This window comes from Rhamphochromis longiceps, linkage group LG13 (assembly GCF_057381845.1).
Source record: "Rhamphochromis longiceps isolate RC_006_pf linkage group LG13, R_longiceps_female_GT1.1, whole genome shotgun sequence".
NCBI lineage: Eukaryota > Metazoa > Chordata > Actinopteri > Cichliformes > Cichlidae > Rhamphochromis > Rhamphochromis longiceps.
Window position 1 is genome coordinate 23,339,673 of NC_140569.1, and position 23,407 is coordinate 23,363,079.

Consider the following 23,407-nt stretch of genomic DNA (forward strand, 5'->3'; position numbering starts at 1 on the left):
CAAAAAGGGGACAAACCCAGAGTGATAGCAGCAAAGCTGACCTAAAATGGACCCTCTGAAAGTGTTGTTATTTAAAAATCCTTCACTATTCCCACAACCAGAGAAAATCCAGATACTAAGTAACTGTCAAAGATGATGAGGAAACTTTTTGGTTGTTTGTTTTACTTTCCAGAGAAAGCGCTCACTGTCACGCACTGTCCCATAAGAGCCTATTGCACACATAACGCTCAAACAGAAACACACTGTAGAAGCAGGGATGTCAAACTCAGTTTACATCACGGGCCACATACAGTCACTTTGATCTTAAGTGGGTCAAATCAGCGAAAATCCCCTTTCTGTCATTCTTACGTAGTTTAACTGCACATTCAATCCTTGAGATCTCAAAGTAAGAAAAAGAAGTGCAATTTCAACAGTACATGTCATGATTCGGCTGTGTGGCAGGCAGGAATTGGACCCAAACGCAAACTCACGGGGACACGGGGGATAAACTCAAAAAGCACAGCTTTATTGCTGGAAAAACAGATCACAAGTTATAGAAAACTACACCGGGAAAAACTAAATATAAAGCTCACCAGGAAACACAGGGAGCATCACACACAGCATGAGTGAAATCACGACACTGACACAGAGAAACACAGGGCTTAAATACACTTTGAAATAACGAGGGGAACGAGGCACAGAAGGAGAGCACAGCTGGGAGAAATCGGACATAACGAGACCCAAGGGAAGCGAAACTCAATACATTCACGTAGGACACAGACCTTCAAAGTAAAACAGGAAATGTAACATAGACGCAGACTTGACTAGGGGAGACAGAGCGACTAAGAAACACAGAACAATAACAGGGAGACACAGAGGGCGGCTAACTAAATACTCAGAAAACTAAAGAGAATACAAGAAAGCCAAACTAAGACACTAGACTAAAGAATAAACTGGGGCAACAAAGAGAACTAAGATCATAATACAAAAACTCAGACACAAGAAACTCAAAACACTGGGTCACCGACCCAGGACCGTGACAGTACATCTCTGTTTTTCCACATGATAAAGAAATGCTGCTGTGATAAATGAAAGAAATCTCTCAGCATGACTATTTGGGTTTAAATTCCAAGAAATAAATATGTAAAATTACAGAAAAAGTTCTGGTAGCTCATTGCCCCAACTGTGCTGTAACCTTAAAGCAGAAAATTCTTATGAATTCACAGAAATTTTCCGGTTTTATTTATCTTATTTTACAGTGGACACCTTGTAAAAAACAGACATTTCTATAGTTCATAACTGTTAATCTATTAGTTCAATAATACTTACCTCTTCTAATAAACAGAGGCAGTTGCGCCCATAACTTAAGCCTGTTGGTAAGTGACTTATTAAGTGCATTAAAAAGTTAAAACACAAAGCTTTTGGATTACTACATTATTAGATGAATGGTATTAATTGCTGGTATTGCTTTCACCATATCTGTCACTCACTCACAAACCACTGCAAGTGTCTGACTCAAAGTGAAGGCTAATTTCAAAGCCGGGTGCGATCCGACCCATTAATTCTGAGCACTCTTGCAGTAATGTAGTAAAGCACTCATGGGTTGGAATCTCAGCATGCTGACAGCCATTCCAGTTGGTGAGACCTCATTGTGAAATTTTTGCTAGTATTTATCTTTGACACCACTTATCTATGAGTCCAAGTGTGCTTTACTTTTCACATTTCATCTTACAACAACTGCATCCAGCAGGCTTTGAGTGAAATTATCTCTGCAAGCACAAATTAAAATCCATTTCAACAACAAATTACCATACGAGGCCAGTAAGGTCTAGGCTAATGAAACACCAGAACTTGTTGGAGTTTCTCATTTCTTTTTTGCACACCACCTTGCGAAGCAGACGGTTGTGCGCTAGTCACTGAAATAAACAGAACACTCCATCTAAAAGGTCACAGGTGCTTAGCAGACTGTTAGAGCTGTGGCTCTATAGCTAAGAAAATGCTCTGAGAGGCACAGCAAATAAGAGCAACCATACGAAGGATGGACAGTGACAGCACAGCTACATACAAGCAAGACATGCATAAAGATTTCACTTACACCTTGCCAAAGCACTTATCACCTGTCACTTTGACCGAGCATCTGCTCGCCAATCCAGCTGAGTGCAAAGGTAGAGCCCCACCCCCTCCCCCAACCCCACATCTCATCAGAGATGCATTGAAATCCAATCGCTCGTATGGACTCGGTGGGTTTGAGAAGAATTACCTGTGCAGATTAGAATTAGACGAGGCTGGGAAAAAGCCACTGTCTGATCATTCCAGCTTTTCCTGCTTTGTTTGTTTTCCCCACACTTAAGCTAAATAAGTAATTGCAGCCACACAGCCAATCTCACCGTGGACACAGCAAAGCGAAACGCACACCTGCGGGAGCGCAACAACACTGACGGGCTAATAAGAAAAACTCTCTTCTGCAATTTCCATGACAAGCAGTGCAATCAAAGGTGTACGGTTTAAGAGAAATTCAGGTGAATTGTATATCTTAGACACAACATGCAACATGTGTGGACATATACGCAAAAAGCAGTAGACCAGTGTTCAATTGTTCAGTGATTTCACGTATCTGGGTCTACTTTTATTTATTTTTCTGAAGATAAATAAGCTGAGCCAGCTTCCTTTTAGTAACACGATACATATCATATCATTTTCTTAATATTTATATAATATAAAAATGTGCCCTTGGCTTTATTCATTAATTACCTAATTTATATTCATGGCCACCACATGTAGAGCCTTACATAAAATCCTATCTGTCGTTAGTGAGTTGGTTAAAGAGAGGGAAAAAGAAAACAAACTGCCAACTTTTATAGTATGGCAGTACTTTTCCCCTCTTTAAGATTTTTCTCTGTTATGTCTCTTTGTACATGCTGTAATTCATACATGAGCAGTGTTAAAGTGGAAAGGTTTGTGCATGAAACCTAATGTAGCTTTGTACACTACAACCACCTGCAGATTTAAAAGGGATTTAAGCTCATAGAGTATTTTCTGTGCCTGTGTAGGGATCAGGGCAGCGGTGACTGCACATTTTGCTTTTTGACTCTGTGTGCGTTAACACATCTGCTTCTGCAGACTTCCCTAGCAGGCATGCACAGTAACGAGTGCATGGCCACTGTCCGCTTCAAGCTATTGAATACTTGAAAGCGACAGAGCTCTCGTGACAGGTCTCAGGTCTCAGCTCATTAGGTAGTAGGAGCTCAGGAAAAACTAGGACCACTTTGTCTTCCAGTATGACAAAAATAGCCTTCTGTAAATAGATGAGCCAGTGGCGCTCTAGCATCAGTGTGTGACCATTTAAATAATCAAAGAAACACACGCTAATAAAGAGGGAGATGTATTTCTAAGCTGTTGCTTACTAGATTAAATTGTAGAAACATGACTCACTTTGATCATCATACTGGTGTCCAGACAGGAATCAAAAATATAAGAGATCAGACTGTGTTTCTTCATTGTGTCTCATCCTAAGAACACTAATACTGTGTTCCAGGGTTATTGTGAAACTGTTGTGGACTTTTGCTAGGCTAGCTTGGCCTACTGAGGCTGCAAACCCATGCCGTTTGGGTTGATTCAGCTCTATTGCCATGGAAACATGGCTTCGTAAACAAAGGAAGACAGTTTGTTAAACATGGGGGGGTGCGGGGGGCGCAAGGTCAGCTGGCCATGTGATGTGGGTGGAAGCAGCAGCAATCACACGCAGAGGGTGCAGGGGCAAACTTGTTGCATGAAACTAACAACAGAACTTCTTTGACTTAGAAGACCTTCTGTTGCTGTGACTGAATTTGCGCTGAGGAGTAACAGTGAGAAAACTTTCCTTTTGTTGCAGTTTACTGCCATCGTGAGCGGCGCACCGAGCAGACCTTATGTGGTGTAAACCGATGCTTGACACTTGTATCCCCACAGTCATACACAAGTCTCCCACTGACAAAAACAGACATGAAGAATGGCTCAGGTAAACTGACGGCTGGATACGTGAGAAGCTTCAGACGCCTGTCAGACTTTGAGAAAAATCACACAGCAAGTCTCTATGGAGGATTCTGTGTCACTGCCTTCAGAAGAACCAGGCAGGGGTTCAGCAGCCTTAGCCCCAATTATAACCCAGCAGATGACTGTGTAACATACAGAAACCTGTTACGCTACAGTAAGACGGGGACTGAGTACTCCTCTATTACTTCTGACACACTCAGCTTCAGATGACATGAATGATGTGACTGCTCCCTGCCATCCCACTCAAAGATCTGGTGACAGAAAAGAACTGGGTCTCTCCACACTGCATGAGAATAAGAACCTCCTGCTTGCCAAACAAGAGTAAAAGCCACCTGATGCAACTGTAACTCACTTAGTCCAGACTCTAATTACTAATATTCTCAATATTTCTTTCAGGCAGCACCAGTGTTCTTAGATAAACGTAAAAGAAAAAATGCGCTAATACTCACACACAAGAAATCATAACAATCGATCAGGCCGATCAGAAATGAGTCTTTACAGCTAACACTGACATGAGTATGCTCTTGTGGATAAACAGACAGGAGAAAAAGGAGGCATCCTCCTGGGAGGGCAAGATAATTCCCAATTGATCCCATTGGCTCCCACACACAACTACATACACGCAACTGGAGAACAGACAAGAGCGAGAATATTCATTAGGAGGACACCGAACTCTAATTAAGCAAGGTGGAAGGAACACATGCAGGTGTGGGGTGCACCTGGTTTCCAAAACTCTCGCTTATCCCTGTTGCAGCCGCACTGGGATGTTACCACTGTCCCTTTCTGCAGTTGTGATGTCACTCCCAACCCAACACCCCCACTGCTAACGACCCAACACCCTACATTCCTCTGTTCCTCATACAGCACCTCAGTCGCGCCTGGTGCAGGCGCGAAATTTGTCAGGCTGGAAAGCTGTCCACACAGACAGGCAATCTAAACCGGGAGGAGACGCTCCTCCTGCTTGACTGGCAGATGCATTCCCGCTGGCCGGCTCCAACCCGTCAGCTCCGACAGAAAAAAATGTCCAAGGCAGAGTGAGACCAAATGTAAAAGCACAGGTGTCTTTTTGTTTCCTTTTTGAAAGGAAATAAAGACTTTACTTGTTTTCTTGCATTTTACTCTACAGAATCAAATAAATTAGAAGAAACATCAAACTACATTTTTTTAGTCATTGCCGGATATCTCCACATTATGCACAGCTGTAAATACACTCAAATATAAATGTCTGGTATATTTTTTATGATAACTGTTCTAAAAACACTAAATATGGCTGCTAGAGTTATGGCTCTATATGGGGTGTCACCTGTTGCTATGAAGTCAAATTGAAGTCTGTCCATACATGTGTGTGTGTGTGTGTGTGTGTGTGTGTGTGTGTGTGTGTGTGTGTGTGTGTGTGTGTGTGTGTGTGTGTGTGTGTGTGTGTGTGTGTGTGTGTGTGCGCTTCTCTGCGAGTTACTGAGAGAATGTGTTTTCAGTTGCCAGCGTTTGTTTGAACAGCGCCCTGATGAAAGCCTGACAAACACGAGGGAATGTCAGTGGTAAAGTCAACACACAGACTTTACCAGGGACCCTTGTGAGAGGGGCCACGTCCTCTGACACAACACCGGACTGTCTCTATGCCTCTCCTCTCCCACAGCCTCTCCAAGCAAGACAAGACAGAGATACTTAACAGAGGAACAACTATGCTGTCTGATAAAATATAGACATGTAAAAAGAGTGTGAATCGTGATTTAGAGAGTGACAGAGATGAAAAGAAACCCATGAAGAAATACGACAAGGGTGGCAGGATGTTGAGGCTAAATCAAATAAAACATATCCCTTTCTACAATCCGTGCTTTGCTGGTGTGAAAAAAAAAAGTGATAATCTCCCTTCCACTTTAAGTGGACTAACTGATGCAGACAAAATATTCAAGGCAAGCTCCACATACTTGCTTTGAATATATTGTTGAGATTACAGCCTCGTATTTTTGGTCTGGTAATGTACTGTGAAGGCCGGGAAGGGCAAACGGTAAAGCAGGCTGGGCAAACATCTAGTCCTATTCAAGCCAGAGCTAAAGCTTCACTTTTTTTCCCCTTGGTCCATTTTTGTGTGGGAAGCTAGCGGAGCAAGCCTGAGTCCCTATTGACTCAATGTGCTGAGACGTTTTCCCTTTTACCATTGCTAAAGTAGGCATGAGCACTAATCCTAAGGGGTTAAATGGACCCTCCTCTGGGATTGCCCTTTCCTGGGAGAGCCGGGGGCGGCTGCTGCTGTGATGCACACTGAACTTTAATGGATTTTGGCAGAAATTTGGCTTAACTTTTACGAACTGTGCAAAAGAATTACAGTTATTAGTGCGACACTGAAACAGCGCGTAAAACAATTCATGTTGGATTTGTATCCGCTTATATTCAAGGCTTCCCAAGGCAGATACTCAGGTGACAAGCAAGAGTTAGAGGAATGCCGCTTATCATGGTAATGAAATTTTAATGATCAAAGGCGGGAAAAAATGGGTCACTGGTGAAGCAGAAAGGAAAGTTGTAGTTAAAAACATAAAAAGTAAAGAAGATTCAATGCAAAATAATTCAACTGGGCTACATTATGAGAGCATAGCTGAAGCGCTGGAGGAGAGAAAAAATGCAGAATCTGTGTTGCACATCAGAAGCTGCAACAGAGAGAATATAACAAATACCTTTGTTGGTTGCATTTTTTTAAATATTATTACAGTATACGAAATAATATGGAAGACTAGAGATGAAAAAAAAACATAAGTTTAGATGATCATAGCAAAAAGGATCATAAACTACAAATTACACCCAGAGAGCGATGGATGCCTAAATAGGAAACGCTAGCATTTTCAATATTCAACAGTGACCTTTACAAAGAAAAGAGTGTGTTTTTGAGAGCCTCTTGCAATGTTATGCAGAAACGTAATGCAGTCAGCTACGATTCAATCAAGAGAAAGACTGTTCGCCAATAACACCCACTAGAGAAAGGGACCATTTCCATTTCAAATCGCAGCCATTCTCACACCAACACTGAGACAGCATCAGCGCCTGCCAAAGTCTGGCAGCTCCTGCCCCCAGTGTTTATTCCTATGGCTGTGTATAAATTCACGTCTCTGTTATTGCCTGTGTGATTGATGTTGGGTATAATGACACCGCTTCTATTTACCCAACACACCTACCCATCTCTTCTATCCACGATTTGCTTGGTTGACTTCCTCTGACTTTTACTGGTTGTCTTTGATGGGTCAGCTATAAGGAGTTCTTACCTGCCTGAGAAATGTCACAGCTTTGTCTTTACTGTTCGTTTGTGAGACTGGAACGCAGAGGGTTATATTACAAGAGGAAAAGCACAGTTTCTGTGCACAATGCCTTTACCGCAGCATATACAGCAAATCTTTGTTTACTTTTGTCTCTGTTAGTGCACACTTCTAAGTCTAAAGAACACAAACAGTCAAGTTTTTACTAAATGACACCCAGAAGCACAGAAATCTATACATTCATAGTTTCTACATCAGTGAGTCAGTACTTTATGTTGTGCTGTGCAACACTTTCCAATTAAATGGGAGGCAAACCCTCCTGGTATACTTTTCTCTTTAAAACTTTCTGATTTTTAATTAACTAGATTAACTTACCGACTGTATTTAATATTGAAAGAAAATGCATACCTCGCTGTAAGTTCACCCTGAACTTTAACTTAATGCACATGTACACGAGAAGCATATTACCATGCAAGATCAATGTTCTCATTCCCCCCACAGAGAAATCCACCAACACTTCATCCCCGTCACCACTAATACAATACACAGCTAATATACACTTCTTTTTGGTGAAGGTTAACCTCAGGAACACCCCAGCAACAGAAAAGCATAAAAAGGGTCTACTCCAGTTACTCCCGGTTTAAATATAACGTGTCATTCACAACTCCACCACAAGCACCTTACACTCTTGCGCTAATAGGTAGGTGGCTACTCGACGTCTATTTCTTTCAGGAAAGTCAGAAATGTCCCCTCTTCTCAACCATTCCTTTTCTTCCCCTCATCACTGCTTTCTATGGAGCTTCCTTTGATGTGGCTCCTGGCTGTAGAGGAATAAGATACCTGATATGCAAGCCACTCGAGACGAGAGCTGTAGCACTGGTGTCAGACGCTGAGGCATAGACGCGACCTTTTTGTTGGAGTGGTTGGAGGTGTTACCCAAAAACACCTTCAAGTGGCGTTTAATGTCAGTCAAGCAGCCCCAGTAAAGTGGAGTGAAGTAAAGTGAAAACCCTTTGTAGAAAATGTCAACATAAATCTACCCAGCTTTGACAGAAAACCTCATCAGTGCTGAATTATTTCATTGTAGACAATCATGCAGAATCAGTGAAGTAGATAATGTAAATGTGTTTTGAGTAGATGACTTAAAAGTATCATATCCCATCTGAGAGCACTATTGTGCTCAGCAGTGGAAAAACCCAAATAGAAATGATTTATTTTTTTTAAAAAAGGTAATTTTTGATATGACTCCAGAGAGTAAACAGAGTGATCCAGATCACACACTAAGCAAACTAAGCCAGTGTTTGGCATAGATAAGTGAAGAGTTTGATCTCAATGGTGGCAGCTCTGTGTGACAAGAGTTCCCCTCTGTATTCTTACACCCCTCCCACCCCCCACTCACACTTTACCCAAAATGCTGTTCCCATAGAGCCACACTTCCTGTTTGTGATCCAATCAACAGGGCCATTACAGACTGTGAGGTGCTGTATAATCTATCTTATCTTATCTAGAACAGAAAAGACTCAGTTTGTTTCTCTAGATAACATTAACTCACAGTTCCTCTTCTTCTTCTTATAGCTTTAAACCCCGAGTGACCCTTTCATAAGCCATCCAAAGTCCAAGGTACTAAATTCACCCATATACTGAAAAATTGCATTGCTCTGTTAAAGCATTGGGAAACTGCATGTTTGTCTTTGAGGCCCTGTCTGTGCCTCCACAAACAAAGATGCCGAGTAGGGGTAATGACACGTTTATGGCAGAAAAAGGAAAACAGTTACAAAGCAAAAGAAAAAGGTTTCAATTAGCTGCACTGGAGATGTACGCTGAGCTGCGAAAACACTGTATGGTAATTCTACCTTTTATCTCCTTTATTGTGCTGATTAGTGCGGTGGGGGGAGAGTGCTCTATCTAATCTGATCACAGAGCATTGTGTTTGGGGTCATTAACCTATGGGAGGTCCTATGGTTGACAAGTCACCTCCTAGCCCTCCCCCCTTTTACCTTCTTCGTGGAACTCGTTCATCCCCGAGTTCCTCTGTGTCTGCAGAAAACACAACAGCAACCACAAAAACAGCCAAAGAAAACAAAAGACGAGAGGAAAAACAGCCGATGGGGCTATTTGCATGCCTTGTCATTCTTTCACAAACACAAGGCCCAGATGACTACTGACCGAGGCCACTGGCTTTGCATGAGCAGCAGGATGTCAGTCTCTTTAGTCTAGCTGCTGTTGGCTCTTTTTTCCACCCCTCTGACCTTCATCCCAGTACCAAGAGATTAAGGGGTTAGGCTAACCTTTGACATGTGGGATCTGCATCAGAAAAGACCAGCATCTTACTGTACGGTAGCAAAACATGCCTGTTGCAAAGCGACGTTTCATCTCACTGGAATCTGCATATGCATACAGATCCCACAAGCTCCATCAGTCAAAGCTTCCTCTTCATAACCGTTTTGGGCAATGCTAATAATCTTTACAATTACATGTATACAAACCAGCACTAATGAAGCCTAACATATGTCTGCTCTAACCCATTCAATGATATTATATTTTAACCCACAAAGTCTCTTTTTTATGTCTGTCACAAATGACATACTCTAACCGAACCAATAGCGCCTCTCATCCACAAATCGTAGGTAAGCCGTTGTGATACTGTGAAAGGCTGCCTGTCAGAATGACAAAGTGCAGATAAAAAAACCCACAGCAAAGATCGCTGCAGATTGCCTGTAGAGGATGAATATGCAAATAAAGCAAGCGGTAAATGAAAAACAAAGTGGGGGTTTTGGCAGCACCTTTTTACGTGTTCCCCTTAATTTGGCATCATTTAAGAACACAAAGTCTATCGATACTGAATTCGGGTCAGAGCACAGGGAAAAAACCCAAATAAATAAAAATCAGTCTTCCTTTTCCCCTGCGAGCCCCTGAGCAGTTTCGAGGACTATTGTACACATAAGCTTTTCTGTGAATGCTAAGCTTAAGTGACAAATAAATGGAAAGTTGAGGGAGTTAAAACAACAACATAATAATGATATCTATAGCACTGAGCTTACATAGCACCAATCAGACTGGGTCCATGTGTTCTGGAAGACAGTCAGAAAAATAGGACACCTAAGCTTGCCAACTGCAAACCCAATCCATTGACCACAGCATGAGCACAAAAGTAAATCAATTACCTGGTCGAACGCCTGTCGTGAGCGACAAAAACTGTTCTCAGGACAGTCAAATAAAAGAACAAGACCAAGTGCACTTTATCACCTGTTAGTTGCTATCAGACCCCAAAAGGCACTTTAGCTAGCATTCCCAAAAATTAAGAGGCAAAACAAAGTGTGTTGTCTAAACAGAGTGAAACTAGCCAGACAGACTGAAGCACGTCCTTGGGAAACCACAGCACATATCCTCTTGAACAAAAAGATGAACAAGGCAACAGATTTTTCCCCTGGTTCTGAGATAACTGAAACCCAACACCATCACCCTCCAGTGGGACTCTTTGTACATCTAAGAGAAGGTCTATCAACAGCTGCTGACAGATGTGTCTGCAGTCAGTTTAGGAGAGGAAGCCACACTGAGGTCAGGCTCGGGTTTTGCGGCTCTGCCCATCAAGGAGGAAGACACGGATCAGCCCGTGATGTCCGAGACTGACCTTTTCTCACCTCGCAGTCCTCGTCACCACACCTGAACTAATAAAAGATAGCTACTTTTGTTAATAAAGCAGCCAAAAAAAAGAGAGCCTCAGTAGGACCTTCTTTACACAACAGAAATTGTATTTCATACAGATTTGCCTCCAAGTGAACAATATACAGACAGACAGTTTATACTTGTCTAGAGATCCCTTTGTGTTTCAAACAAAAGTGAGAGCCACTCCAGCTGGAAAGCAAACAAATCTGAAAAACACCACTGGAGGTCTAAGTAGTTTTGGCAGATGCTCCAGGCTTAAGTGTCTGTTCAATCAGCCACTCCAGTTAAGATGGCAATCATGGTTTAACTGTGTGCTGATGTGTTGAGGCTGGAGTTGGATCATGTTCTATCCTGGCAAAATAACTGGGCATGAAATGTCAGCAGTGGTCAGACACTTAGTCATTGTGGTTGTAGCACTCCCTATCCTAACGAGGCCGTAACAATTACTAGGAGTAGAGGTCCTCATTGGCTCATGAACAGACGATGGGAGACCAAATAACAAAAGCAGAGATGGCGTTTTAAACGGTATAATAATTGACTTTTGCTCTTGATTGTATGCTAGGAATCTAAATCCATTAACGGCATTTTTCTAGGCATGCATACTTTGTAATTTTCTGCAACCGGCCTCAGTCTGTACAGTGTCAGTTTAATTCCTTTCAGCTGTTGTAAGAGCGTGCTATTATTGAGCCTCTACGCTACTTTACTGCTTTTCTTTCTCTTTGCCTTTTCTTTAAACTGTCATTAATTATTACAGGGCAACTGCTCTCTCTTATGACAAACAGAATGCATGATAAATTTTATGCTTGATATTTTAGTCTCCTTAGAACAAGCGAATAACACCTCTCTAACAAACCTGTTTGTTTACTGAAAATGGATGCAGACCATCCAGGCACTCAGAGCTGAATAGTATAATAGGCTTGAGGTAATTAACAAAAAGTGGTATTGGCAAGAGTGAATGACACGCAAGAGAGGAGTCTCCACATTGCACCGACAGCTGCATACATCACGCAGATCTGATTATTGACCCAATGCCACTGACAGGAAGCTGATATTCAGCAGCAGATGAACAGAGCTGCTCCACTGCAGCTCAATGCGCCCGGCTGTGGTGTCTGCCATGTCAGTTCGCCAGAGGGGGAAACACTGGAGATGACGCAGGGCAGGACAGAGTGTTGGTTGGGTCAACTCTTCTGTACAGTCCTTTGACTAACAGGATGAGTCACTGATGCTCGGGACCCAGAAGGAAGCAAACCAACTGTTTGGCCTCGTTTAACTATGAAACCGAACAGGGTTAAAGAGAAGGCACGAGCGGCAAGAAACAGTTCAGGTATCTCTGAGCAACCGACACCTCATTCATGTATAAACACACAGACACACTCTTACAGATCCTCTATTAGTGCTTAGCCACACAAACAGAGTCAACCACATATTAGGAATTAGCAACACGGCCCTAAATTCTTGTGATGAATTATTCTGGCTCACTGCGACAACATCATCCAATATTCATTACCTGTCAACTTTTTTTTTAAAGATATAATCCTACTCTTGTTGCATGAAGCAGGTCATGCATTTGAAATGCTGGATTTCTTTACTTTAGAAAAGAAGAAAAAGAAACTGAAAAATGATGACATCTGACATCCGACCCAAACTGATCATCAACTATCCTGGCACATCTGAAACGAACACCCAATGATAATAACAGCTGCCGATATCTCTTCCTTAAGCAAACCACTGCCGCCAAAGTGCTTAGGGCGTATCTCATTTCCACCAGCATGCACACACATACTGTACATCTCCAGTTTTTTTCCCACCTCTTTGTCTTTTGATGCCAGCCAGCATCGCTTTCCAACCAGTGACTACTCGCTCATCTTAAGTGCACACATCTAACAAGGATGTGAGTGGCTTTCCCCTTTCCTCCACTCCCTCTAGTGTATCCAAACAACACTGCATCGTGCATCTCCAAAAGAGAGAGAGAGAGGGAGAGAGAGAGGGAGAGAGAGACCCCGCCTCCATATGACATCAGTGCTCTATTGAAGCAAAGCTAGAGGCAAACACAACTCCACATTTGTATTGAGATCTATCCGTGCACCTATGTCCTCGCACAGCCAGCAGATTGTGTATGCGTGTGATGGGGTCACCAGTAAACATAGCAGTGGCGCTTCTGATAAACTCCGAATAGCTCTAGCCTTGTGAGGGAGTGTGGACTTTTTTAATTATATATTTTTTTATTTGTATTTTTCGGGATCTGAATTTAAGCGTGGATTGGATTATTATTTTTCACGCTGTGAAGCTAAATATAAGAGGATACCTGTTACTTTCCATTTTTGGTTGATTAAGTTGAGGTAAGTGCGGAGTTGCTTTTTTTTTGTTTTGGGTTTTTATTTTTTGATGGTACAGTCCTGTTGGGAATGCATCCTTTTCATCTTTTTTGGATCTTCTTTCTGGCAGAAGGAATTGAAAGTAATGCGGAATCCTCAGGAGTTGCTTGTATCTAATTAGTTGCCCTCTTTCCCTCCTTATTTCTAACACTCGGCTCAGGCGAGAGATACTGCGTTTCTTAGAGGTGATTGTCTCAGGGCGATCTTTATTTAAAAAAATCTCAAGTGCACTTTCTTTTCTTCTAAAATATCCAAATTAGGCACTCATACGCGCGCGCACGCACACACTGAGCGTAGACACTCTTCCCAGGTTGGCAGATAGAAATCAGACAGAAATCATTCTTCTCTTCGTCTCAACCCCCCCTCTTGGTGCCAACAACTTGCTGCTATCGGGTACTGCGTCCCTCTATTTTTTCCAGCGTGTGTCTCTGAGAGCAAACACCCGGTCTGCTTCTCCTGTCTGTTTCTGCCTCAGTGTCGCAGCGCGAGAAGACACCCCGGCGTGCTGCTGGAATTGCAGCGCAGATCCCGCGGATTTAGACACGGAGAGGCAGCTGGAAAAAAAAACAACTCCACTGAAAGCGTCTGCACAATCACAGTCTAGACGACTTGGATCGGACCCGCTACTATTGATGCAACCTACTAGGGAGTGAAATTTTTAGGCTGCTGTGCAACTGTAAACTCAACCCCAGGTTTGGACGCCCCATCGCCACCCTCCTCTGCTACTAAAATAATAACAATAATAATCATAGGCAGTGAGAGCTTTTCCCTGCTGCACGGGCGTAGTCAAAAAAAGTAGAAGCCCTTCAAATGCACAAAGTTAAATCCACTTAAGTTTCATCAATTCGCTTATAATCAGCAGCTCACTCAAAGCACATTATGTTACATTAACGAGTATTTAAAAGAAACGTGTGGCATTTCGCTGCAGCTGCAGCTCTCTGCGACTCCGTGACAGCCGTGTTATTAAAGCATCAAGAAATAAAAGCGCCTTTACAGTCAGCGATAGCTTCACTCGATCAGTCTGTCACGTTAACGAAACGCCGTGTTCGTCTCTGTGCATGCAAACTGATCACCATCCCAGCAATACAATAAAAGTGGACGCCTTCTTAGCAGCAGCACCAGGACAAGGACAGTGGTTAATCCAATTTAACACAGCTTTTTATCTTCGTGAGACGATAAGTTCATCCAGGCTTTGAACAACATATGTGTATACGTGTATGTGTGTGTAGGCTGGAGCCTAATTTCCGCACATCACCGGCAGTGGATCCAAACTTGACCCGACTTGTCATGCAATGCAAATAGTAGCTCATTGTTTTTCGGTGTGTTTGACAGACAGTAAAAATAAATAGCCTTTTAAAACGTGGCAGACTTGTGAGAACAGAGCCAATTGTCTTCACTGATAGCTGCCCGAGGCAAAAGTCCCCAGTCAGTTGTTGTGAGAGGGAATTCGACAACTAACCAGGTCACCATGATTGAAAAAAATCAAAGCATTAAAAAAAAGTGAAATTGGTTTGGGGGTGGGGAAAGGGGGAGGGGGGTGTCTTTCTTTACCACCAAGGCATATTTCTGATTCACCACCGTGCTCTGAGGAGGCCTAATCCACTTCTTTTCATAATTTATCTATCCACTCGGCAGCATCTTTTATGATCAATCCTAAACTGCAAGAGACACATCATTTCATACTGGTTACTGAAAGTAAAAGCGTAAACAGGGCTTCAAGGCCTAAATGCTGCAGGGGGGGGAGAAACTTAGCCATATGACTCAGAACAAGCTGTAGTAGGGCCAGTAGGGAGGCTGAACAAATCCCCCCTATTTTGGGTGGTTGTCTGGCCTGTGCCGAGATAGGCTCCTGGAGCTTAACATGAATATTGTGCGTTTGCTTGTCGCATACAGACACACACACGCACAGATTCGCACACATTTTTATCTTGCAGTGCCTACCACCCCCATGTGGAGAAAAACAATTGCCGCTGCTACAGATCTTTCCTTTCAGGCTATTACAAAAGAGGGACCCCCGTCTGTCCCGGGCCTATATATGCTCTTAATGGTCCAGCAAAAGTATCATCTGTTCAGCCCATCTAAAGACAACACCAGGAGGCCACATACCAAATCCGTTAAACGAAGAGATTTCTACCCATTTTCTATTTGGCTGAAACGTGTTCTGTGTCCCTGTGCATTCAGATGTGACCATGAATGTTCTGTTGTGTCTCAGCGGCACACAGTAGGCCGCTGCCAGGTGTCTTGACATACAATCTCCTAAATTGTTAATCAATGCTTCGTGCAAGCGTTCCCACTGACAAAATCTCACCTCTGTTAAAAGCAGGGAAAACTATTCATTTTGCTTTAAAATCAGCTTAAAGGGGTCCGTTTATTTTGATACAGCCCCAAACAATCTTTGTCCACCTTGACTGTTTCCTTAAGTGCTATCGCTGTGCCAGCTGATGTTGCAGGCACACAGCTTAGAGAGCGAATCTGAGCAAAACATAGCCCACAATGACTGTACTGTGCAATCTATCATAATTCTAAATTATGAATTAGAATGAAAGATCAACAGCAGATACAAACAACAATGATTTCCCAATGGAAGGCTCTACCGTGGTTTCAAAATTAATTTCAGGGCTTATGAATAATTTAGCAGCCAGCCATTACTACTTCTTGAGCTTCACCCCCACCAATGCAGCCCATGTAATATTATTCTGTATTTTACTGAACTAAAAGTCATTATAATCTGCAATACTTTTGACAGGCATGAAATTGTTCCTATATGAATTTTTTTCTACCAAAGCCTTTCTTGTGCAGTGTATGCCTACAGGGCACAGAGTCTTGGGCTCTGTTATTGCAGCTTAATGTGCATTTATGCGTGTTCAGCTCATAATGGCTATCGGTGTCCAGCTTTGTGCGAGCCTCCCACGCTCTTCACTGAAAGGTAACTTGCTGTACACCAACATGCAATTTTACTAGGATGCTCAATTTAACTTTGCCAGTTCGGATTAAATGAAGCAGAATCCACTCTGACTGCTGGAGAAATCCCTTGTCCTGCCAGCGGAGCTTATTAGAACGATGGAGAAAGACATCCATCACTAAAAACGTTGAACCCACCGTTTATTGCTCTCAGAATGATTGTGTGCACGGGAAACAAAGCACTGCGTGCGCGCAACTGCATACATTTGGCTGGGCGTGCATTTGTAAATGGGAACACAGGAGGTTTGCATAATGCACTGTTTTAAGTTAAGGCATTTCGTAAATTGTCTGAATAAAAGTTCCAAAAACCTTAGACCCCCCCCCCCCCCCCCCCCCCCCCTTTGTGAGGCTACACGGTCCACATGCTTGCCTTGTAGCGAACAATGGAGAGGGGGCCACTCTCCTGAAATCCGAAGAGCATGGAAAAAAATTGGGGTTGGGTGGGGGTGGTGGGGGAGACCATCAAGCGTCTAGGCCTGACTGTTTTTCTTGTAAAATAAGCATGATGTGCTATGTTCAAAGCACACTTCTGATAAATCACACACATGATATAACAGAGCACACCGAGGCCGACAGATTATTCTACCACATGTTCTTAATGAATACCCACATCTCATCATCTCCTATACTGGACACTGAGCTACATTCTATTATGCTAGGGTTTTTCTGGCTAAAGAAAGGAAATGTTGTGCCATATCATTTTTGTGACAATCACCCTTTCTCAAACCCCAAAAGTCTATTATTTTGGAGTACAGCTCTTCCTTCGGCAGAAACGTAGAGGCACGTTTTTTTCTTTTACCTAATGCCAACATTTCCAGTATTCAAATCAAGACGGCACACATTTAGGGAAAGAAGAACTTTTAGGTGAAAGAGGCTATTTAAAATTGAAATAGCCTGACTAAGTGCTGCACATAAAGTTCATTCCACCAGACAGACAGCACATATTCCTCTATCATCCCACCATTTTCTAAAGAACTCCATTACTAAATGTAATCTTTTTTTCCCCCTCATCAGACTCCTTTAGTCTACAAGTTAGTAGAGGTCACATCTGGTGCTTTTTTTTCTCTTCCCCAGACTCTAATCTACTACTAATGTAATACTGGACCGAGCACCCGTGTTTAGATGGAACAGAAGGAAGGGGGGCGTTATTATGAGACAGCATCTCAGGAGTTGTAATCGAGTTACAAGCCTCTCAATTCCCTAATCTTCTCCTTGTCATGGGTTACAACTGTTAAATGGCTGGGCCTCTTGTTCCTAATTTACCTTTACATGTTTTACAGCATAGAGGCAGCAAACAGGTCACATGGATGCTTAGGACACAAAGCTATTGTGTTGTAAAAGGGAACCATAACATTTTCCTTGGCAAAGGAAATTCTATTTTTACAAACAGAAGGAGCGTTCACAGAATGTAAAGAGAGGATGGGGTGGAGGTAAGAGGTCACAGAGAGGTGCTGGGATTGACAGGGATGGACGCACCAGACATCCTCTTCTTAGGAAATTCGAACAGCCTTCATTTGTCATGAAAGCTTTTTAACAATGTGAGTAATTCAGCAGGCGCCGACTGGATCGTTTCTTCTTCCACCTCTAATATCTGGACTTTCTAAACCGTTTTTTTTAGTTTAGTTTTTTTTAAATCACGGGATCTGCTCTATTTTTTAAAACACGTACTGAAGTAAGGAAGGAGCTCCACCCGTAGCCATTGTTGAGCTGTGGGGTTTGAATCAGTGCTGGCTTTTTATCCACGGACGTTCTTGTAGCGGGATAGAAAAGAAATGTGGTCTGTTGGAGTGGCTCACTGTAAAAGGTCAACAGGCGTATTTTTAGTATTGCATTAGAGGGTTCTTCTAAATACAAAGTCACAATATAAGGCCGGGCAGAAGCCATGATCAAACATCTCTAAATGCAATTACATTTTTTTGCAATTTTACAAGGTGAAGTCAATGAAACCTGATCATTTAAAAACTGAATGCATTGCTCTTTGGTTATTTTTCAGAGCATCATCCCAGGTGTGAGGAGTGCACAGCATGACTCAAGCTGCAGATACGTGAGAGAGGCTGTGCCCAGAAGGATAAGCAACTTGCCTTGTTTCTCTCCTTAGTGGAGAGGAGAACACTGGTTATCTGCTTCAGGAAAAAGGACCAGAGCCCTGGATTAATGTGTATACAGGCTCAACAAGGGAGCAGAGGATTCTGGGTTACCTGAAGACTTGGAGTACACAAGTGAACAGGCCTGGATTGAGCCTGTGGCAGAGGGGATTGGCATGGCTCAGACCAGCTTTGTGTGAACTCATCATGCCTGCCGGCCGTGATTGCAGACAGGAGCCTTTGGAAAAGTCCGCCACGTACAACAAACGGATAACAATACAACACCCCAAAAATCTAATTTGCGGTTATGGCTGTTAAGCTTGACAGCTGCAGCAATCGTTAGGATTTTCAATATTACCTGAGAGTACATGCTTTGTCAGTGGCAGGGGATGCTTTTTGTACAGGCTTATCTGCCATGGTAAATTCATTGAAGGCATGAGCCTCTGCCCACACAGAGGAGGTCATCGTCCAAACAAGGATCAGCTCAGCAAACACTGACCAGGTCAGGATATCACAAGAAACCCCTTGGACAAACTTTTTCCTTTGAGAAAGGATAAGAGCAAATTCAAGAGGAAATCTTGATTGGATTTTTAGGTGGCTGGAAAGGATTTACCACATCGTATAAATCAGGTATGACAAATACAGAAGGCTTTGCTTCTTTCCACTTCACTCACCAGATCAGCATTTTCTAATTAGATGTACAGGAAGAGAGGTCATGGCAGGAATGCATAATGAAAGAAATAATTCAGTAGTACCTAAAGTAAAGGGCAACGTACACATAGCTGACGAAAAAAGAGACAGATGCTTTCTGCTTTTGCCATTTTGTTGATGTCAAGGCTGTCTGTTTGAAGTCCACAACCCTTAAATATAATATATATATATTTACTATAATAATGTAACAGTCGCTGTCTTTTTTTTTTTAGCATTTTTAACATGCTATACACACTTACAGCAAAAATCATTAACACACTGCTGTGCAAAATTCTTGTGACTTTAGAAAACCTTATTTGAAAAATAACTTCTTAAATCTAAAAATTTAATATGTTAAACATTTACAATCAAGCCTTATTCAAGAGACTAAGGACATTGGTATTAATCTGTCAGCATTTAAGGTATGCCAGGTTCACGACAGTTCATTGAGACAGCCTGACTTTTTTCACCCCTGTGATCTGTGGCAATGAGAGAGAGGCTTCAGATTGAGAAATGTGTAAAGCTTGGGAATGCATTACATTTCAGAAGTCGTGGGGAAAAAGTCGATGCACTCAGTTTTAATTCACAGAGGTGCAAAGGTGCAACATTTTTTATTTAAGACAAAGCATCATTTAACTATTTGGAATGCAGGGTAGTAAAGATGTAAAGTTACACAAAGATTAGAATATTTATGTAATGAGTATATTGTGAAACAAAAGATACATTTTCACTGTGTGATAATCCTGATAAACAAATCATATAAATTAAATATTAGGGATTCAAATGATTCTTTCAGCACATATTTAATTGAGCCAGTGCTGCAGGCAGTTTTTCAAACACCCAGCAATTCTGAAAACAGGAATTTGGCTGCGCTTTCAAGGCATTGTGCATTAAATGTACACTTGTGTATTCTCCCCAGGGGCTCTTGAGTGATTAGACTGCCAGGCAACACACCCTCAAGATGGTGCGTCAGTGCAAGTCCTTCATCCTCTTCCTCATCAGGATCGGGCTGCTGCTGGGTCTTGCTAACCCCTTGGTGACCTCTGCCTCATGTCCCTCAAGTTGCCGCTGCGATGGGACCTTTATCTACTGTAATGACCGTGGCCTGACTTCCATCCCTACTGGTATACCCCAGGACGCTACAGTGCTGTTTCTGCAAAACAATCGCATTAAGAGTTCGGGCATTCCCTCAGAGCTTCGAAGGCTCATAAAGGTGGAGAAGATCTACCTGTACGGCAATAATCTGGATGAGTTTCCTACTAACCTTCCCCTTGGGCTAAAAGAGCTCCACCTTCAGGAGAACAACATTCGGATGATTACCCATGCCTCTTTAGCTCAAATTCCCTACATCGAAGAACTGCACCTGGATGATAACTCTGTATCAGCAGTCAGCATAGAGGAGGGGGCCTTCAGGGACAGTAATCATCTCCGGCTGCTTTTTCTTTCCAGAAACCACCTTAGCACCATCCCTTCAGGCCTGCCTATGAGCATTGAGGAGCTACGCTTTGACGACAACCGCATCTCCACCATCTCAGAGCAATCGCTGCAAGATCTCATCAACCTGAAGCGACTAATCCTGGATGGTAACCTGCTCAACAACCGTGGGATTGGTGAGATGGCTTTCATCAACCTGATCAACTTGACTGAGCTTTCGCTGGTGAGGAATTCCCTCACTATGCCGCCAGCCAATCTGCCAGGCACCTGTTTGGAGAAGCTGCAGCTACAAGAAAATCATATTAATCGGGTTCCACCTGGGGCTTTTGCCTTCCTTAGACAGCTGTATCGCCTGGACCTTTCTCTTAACAACCTGAGCAGCCTCCCACAGGGCGTATTTGAAGATCTGGACAATCTCACACAGCTCCTGCTGCGCAACAACCCCTGGCAATGCACCTGCAAGATGAAATGGGTGCGTGACTGGTTGCGGTCATTGCCATCTAAGGTGAACGTACGGGGTTTCATGTGCCAGGGTCCTGATAAGGTCAAAGGGATGGCAATTAAAGACCTAACTACAGATATGTTTGACTGCACAGATTCAGAGCTCTTCTCCACATACGAGACGAGCACAGTCTCCAACACTCTACGCCCATCACAGCCCCAGTGGCCCGTGTTTGTGACTAGGAGGCCTATAATAAAAGGGCCTAACATCAGTAAAAATTACCACAGCACTACCACCTCTTCAGGCAGAAAGATCATCACCATCAGTGTGAAGTCAAGTGGTGCAGATACCATACACATATCATGGAGGGTGTCGCAACCCATGACTGCCCTGCGGCTCAGCTGGCTAAAGCTGGGGCACAGCCCTGCCTTTGGCTCTATTACTGAAACCATCGTGCAGGGGGAGAGAACAGAGTATCTGCTCACGGCGCTGGAGCCAGAGTCTTCCTATAGAATATGCATGGTTCCCATGGAGACCAGCAACAGTTACCTGTCTGACGAGACCCCCGTTTGCATCGAGACAGAGACTGGCTCTCACAAGTCATACCACCCGACTACAACTTTAAACAGAGAACAGGAGAAGGAGCCTTACAAAAATTCCAGTCTGCCTTTGGCTGCTATCATTGGAGGGGCTGTGGCTCTTTTGGCAATAATCATGTTGGCGCTGGTGTGTTGGTACGTCCATAGGAATGGTTCACTTTTTTCCAGGAACTGCACCTATAACAAAGGCCGTCGGAGAAAGGATGACTATGCTGAGGCTGGCACTAAAAAGGACAACTCCATCCTAGAAATACGAGAAACTTCTTTTCAGATGATACCTATAAATCACCTGCCTGTGTCCAAGGAGGAATTTGTGATACACACAATTTTCCCACCTAATGGCCTGAGTTTATACAAAAGTCCACATAATGACAACAGTATTAACAACAGGAGCTACAGAGACAGTGGAATACCAGATTCAGACCATTCCCATTCATGATATTGCATACGGACATTCATGAGGTGTGCTTGACTCAAACAGAGTGGCAAGACTTTTACAAAACACTGGATCTATAAGACTAAGGAAGCAATGTTCTGTACATTTGCCATATAATTTATATTTAAGGACATTTTATGGAGATGGAGAACGTTCCAGTTGCGGGCCATCACTGAACCATCAGTGGGTATGGTAACCAACTGCAATTCTATATTTTAGGGATTTGTAGTAATTTGTACTGTATTTCCTTTGCTTAAGGTTATCGACCAACAAAAGAAACTCTGTGTTCTACTAAGATATGATGACTTGTCAACTGTGAAAGTGGGTTTTCATTGCTGTGTTGAACAATCAGACTTTAGAAAACCTTGTAGTATAAGCACAGGTCATTCTTTTAACTTTGTGGCTGTCAGAAAAACAAAAAGGCAAAAAAATGACATGACGTAAACTAAGGCACAGCTGATCAACTAATATACAAAGCAGGCATGTTGCCATCTAAAACAATGAGCAGTCAGTAGCTGTCTCCATTTATTATGGACCAAGAATCTTACTCCAGTATTCACCAGGTGTGGAGTACGGAAACTAAAGATGAGGTGTCATGCTTTTTTTTTCTCTTTGTTCGGTGTGTTATTTTGTTCTGTTTGCAGGAAGAAGAAATACAGCAAAGCAACCCAAGCAGGGTTAAAATGTCTCTGATAGGATTGTAGGCCACAGCACAGGGCAGATAAAGCACACTGACCTAAAGGAGCCCTCTGCTCCTCGAAACAAGTAGACAGGACAGGCTGACACAGAGGACCCCCACTATCTCTATTTGTACAAGCCAACAATGGCTAAATGACAATGGCGGCATTCTTCAGTACCGTGTACCATACGTCATTGTAGTCACCAGGCCAAAAACACAAAACATGCTGGCTTTTATTAGAATTACACCGTGTCAGCAGCTCTTTCTTGTTATGAGTATTATTTTGTAGTATTTTTTTCTTTCAAATGAACACATTTATGTTGCCACAATTTGAAGTCAACTGTTATTTACAATTGAAAACCAAAGTGCATTGTATGCCCTTTGGCCAGTCTTGTATGTGCCTTGATCCAATGCTTATTGTATTTAGCTTTTTAAGAAACCAGTGACTTTTTTTCATACACACTTGAATATGAAAAATATTGGTCATATTACAGAATAAAAGTGAAAAAAATATCATTGCTCCTCCTTACCTACTTCTTAAGTACAACAAACACCATTTAAGAATAATATTTCTTTTATTCTGTTTAATTATTACCATCGCACAAGGCGTTGATGAAATTTCTGATTTATCTTTTGCACTCAAGAGAGCTCAATCTAAGTGCAGTTAGGTAACAAAGAAGGCTACACGGGACCTGTTTTATTGATTTATGTCTCAAATTACAGAGTAGGCACAAAATCTGAAAAATGCTTTATGGATGAAAAACATGCTGTATTTTTTATCCTTC

At 42.6% G+C, this 23,407-nt stretch overlaps 2 protein-coding genes across 3 annotated transcripts in view; one reads left to right on the forward strand and one right to left on the reverse strand.

The window, feature by feature from the left end:
* macrod2 (mono-ADP ribosylhydrolase 2) overlaps positions 1-23,407 on the reverse strand; it is a 423,775-nt gene that overhangs the window by 324,920 nt on the left and 75,448 nt on the right. The window contains exon 1 of one of the 2 annotated variants that reach the window (XM_085428549.1): positions 12,731-12,841. The exons of the other annotated variant lie outside the window; for it this stretch is intronic. Coding sequence (XP_085284675.1) covers positions 12,731-12,758 — 28 coding nt within the window. The 5' untranslated portion in view covers positions 12,759-12,841. Of the gene's footprint in view, positions 1-12,730; positions 12,842-23,407 lie in introns of those variants that run through there. 2 annotated transcript variants of the gene reach the window in all.
* On the forward strand, positions 13,000-23,136 carry flrt3 (fibronectin leucine rich transmembrane 3). The gene is made up of 3 exons (XM_085428543.1): positions 13,000-13,261; positions 18,252-18,972; positions 19,952-23,136. The coding sequence occupies exon 3, from the start codon at positions 19,994-19,996 to the stop codon at positions 21,944-21,946; it is 1,953 nt and encodes a 650-aa protein (XP_085284669.1). The 5' UTR covers positions 13,000-13,261; positions 18,252-18,972; positions 19,952-19,993; the 3' UTR covers positions 21,947-23,136.

What these genes read in the sequence shown, in the direction of transcription:
- flrt3 (XM_085428543.1), top strand. Translation starts at nt 19,994, where the DNA reads ATGGTGCGTCAGTGCAAGTCCTTCATCCTCTTCCTCATCAGGATCGGG.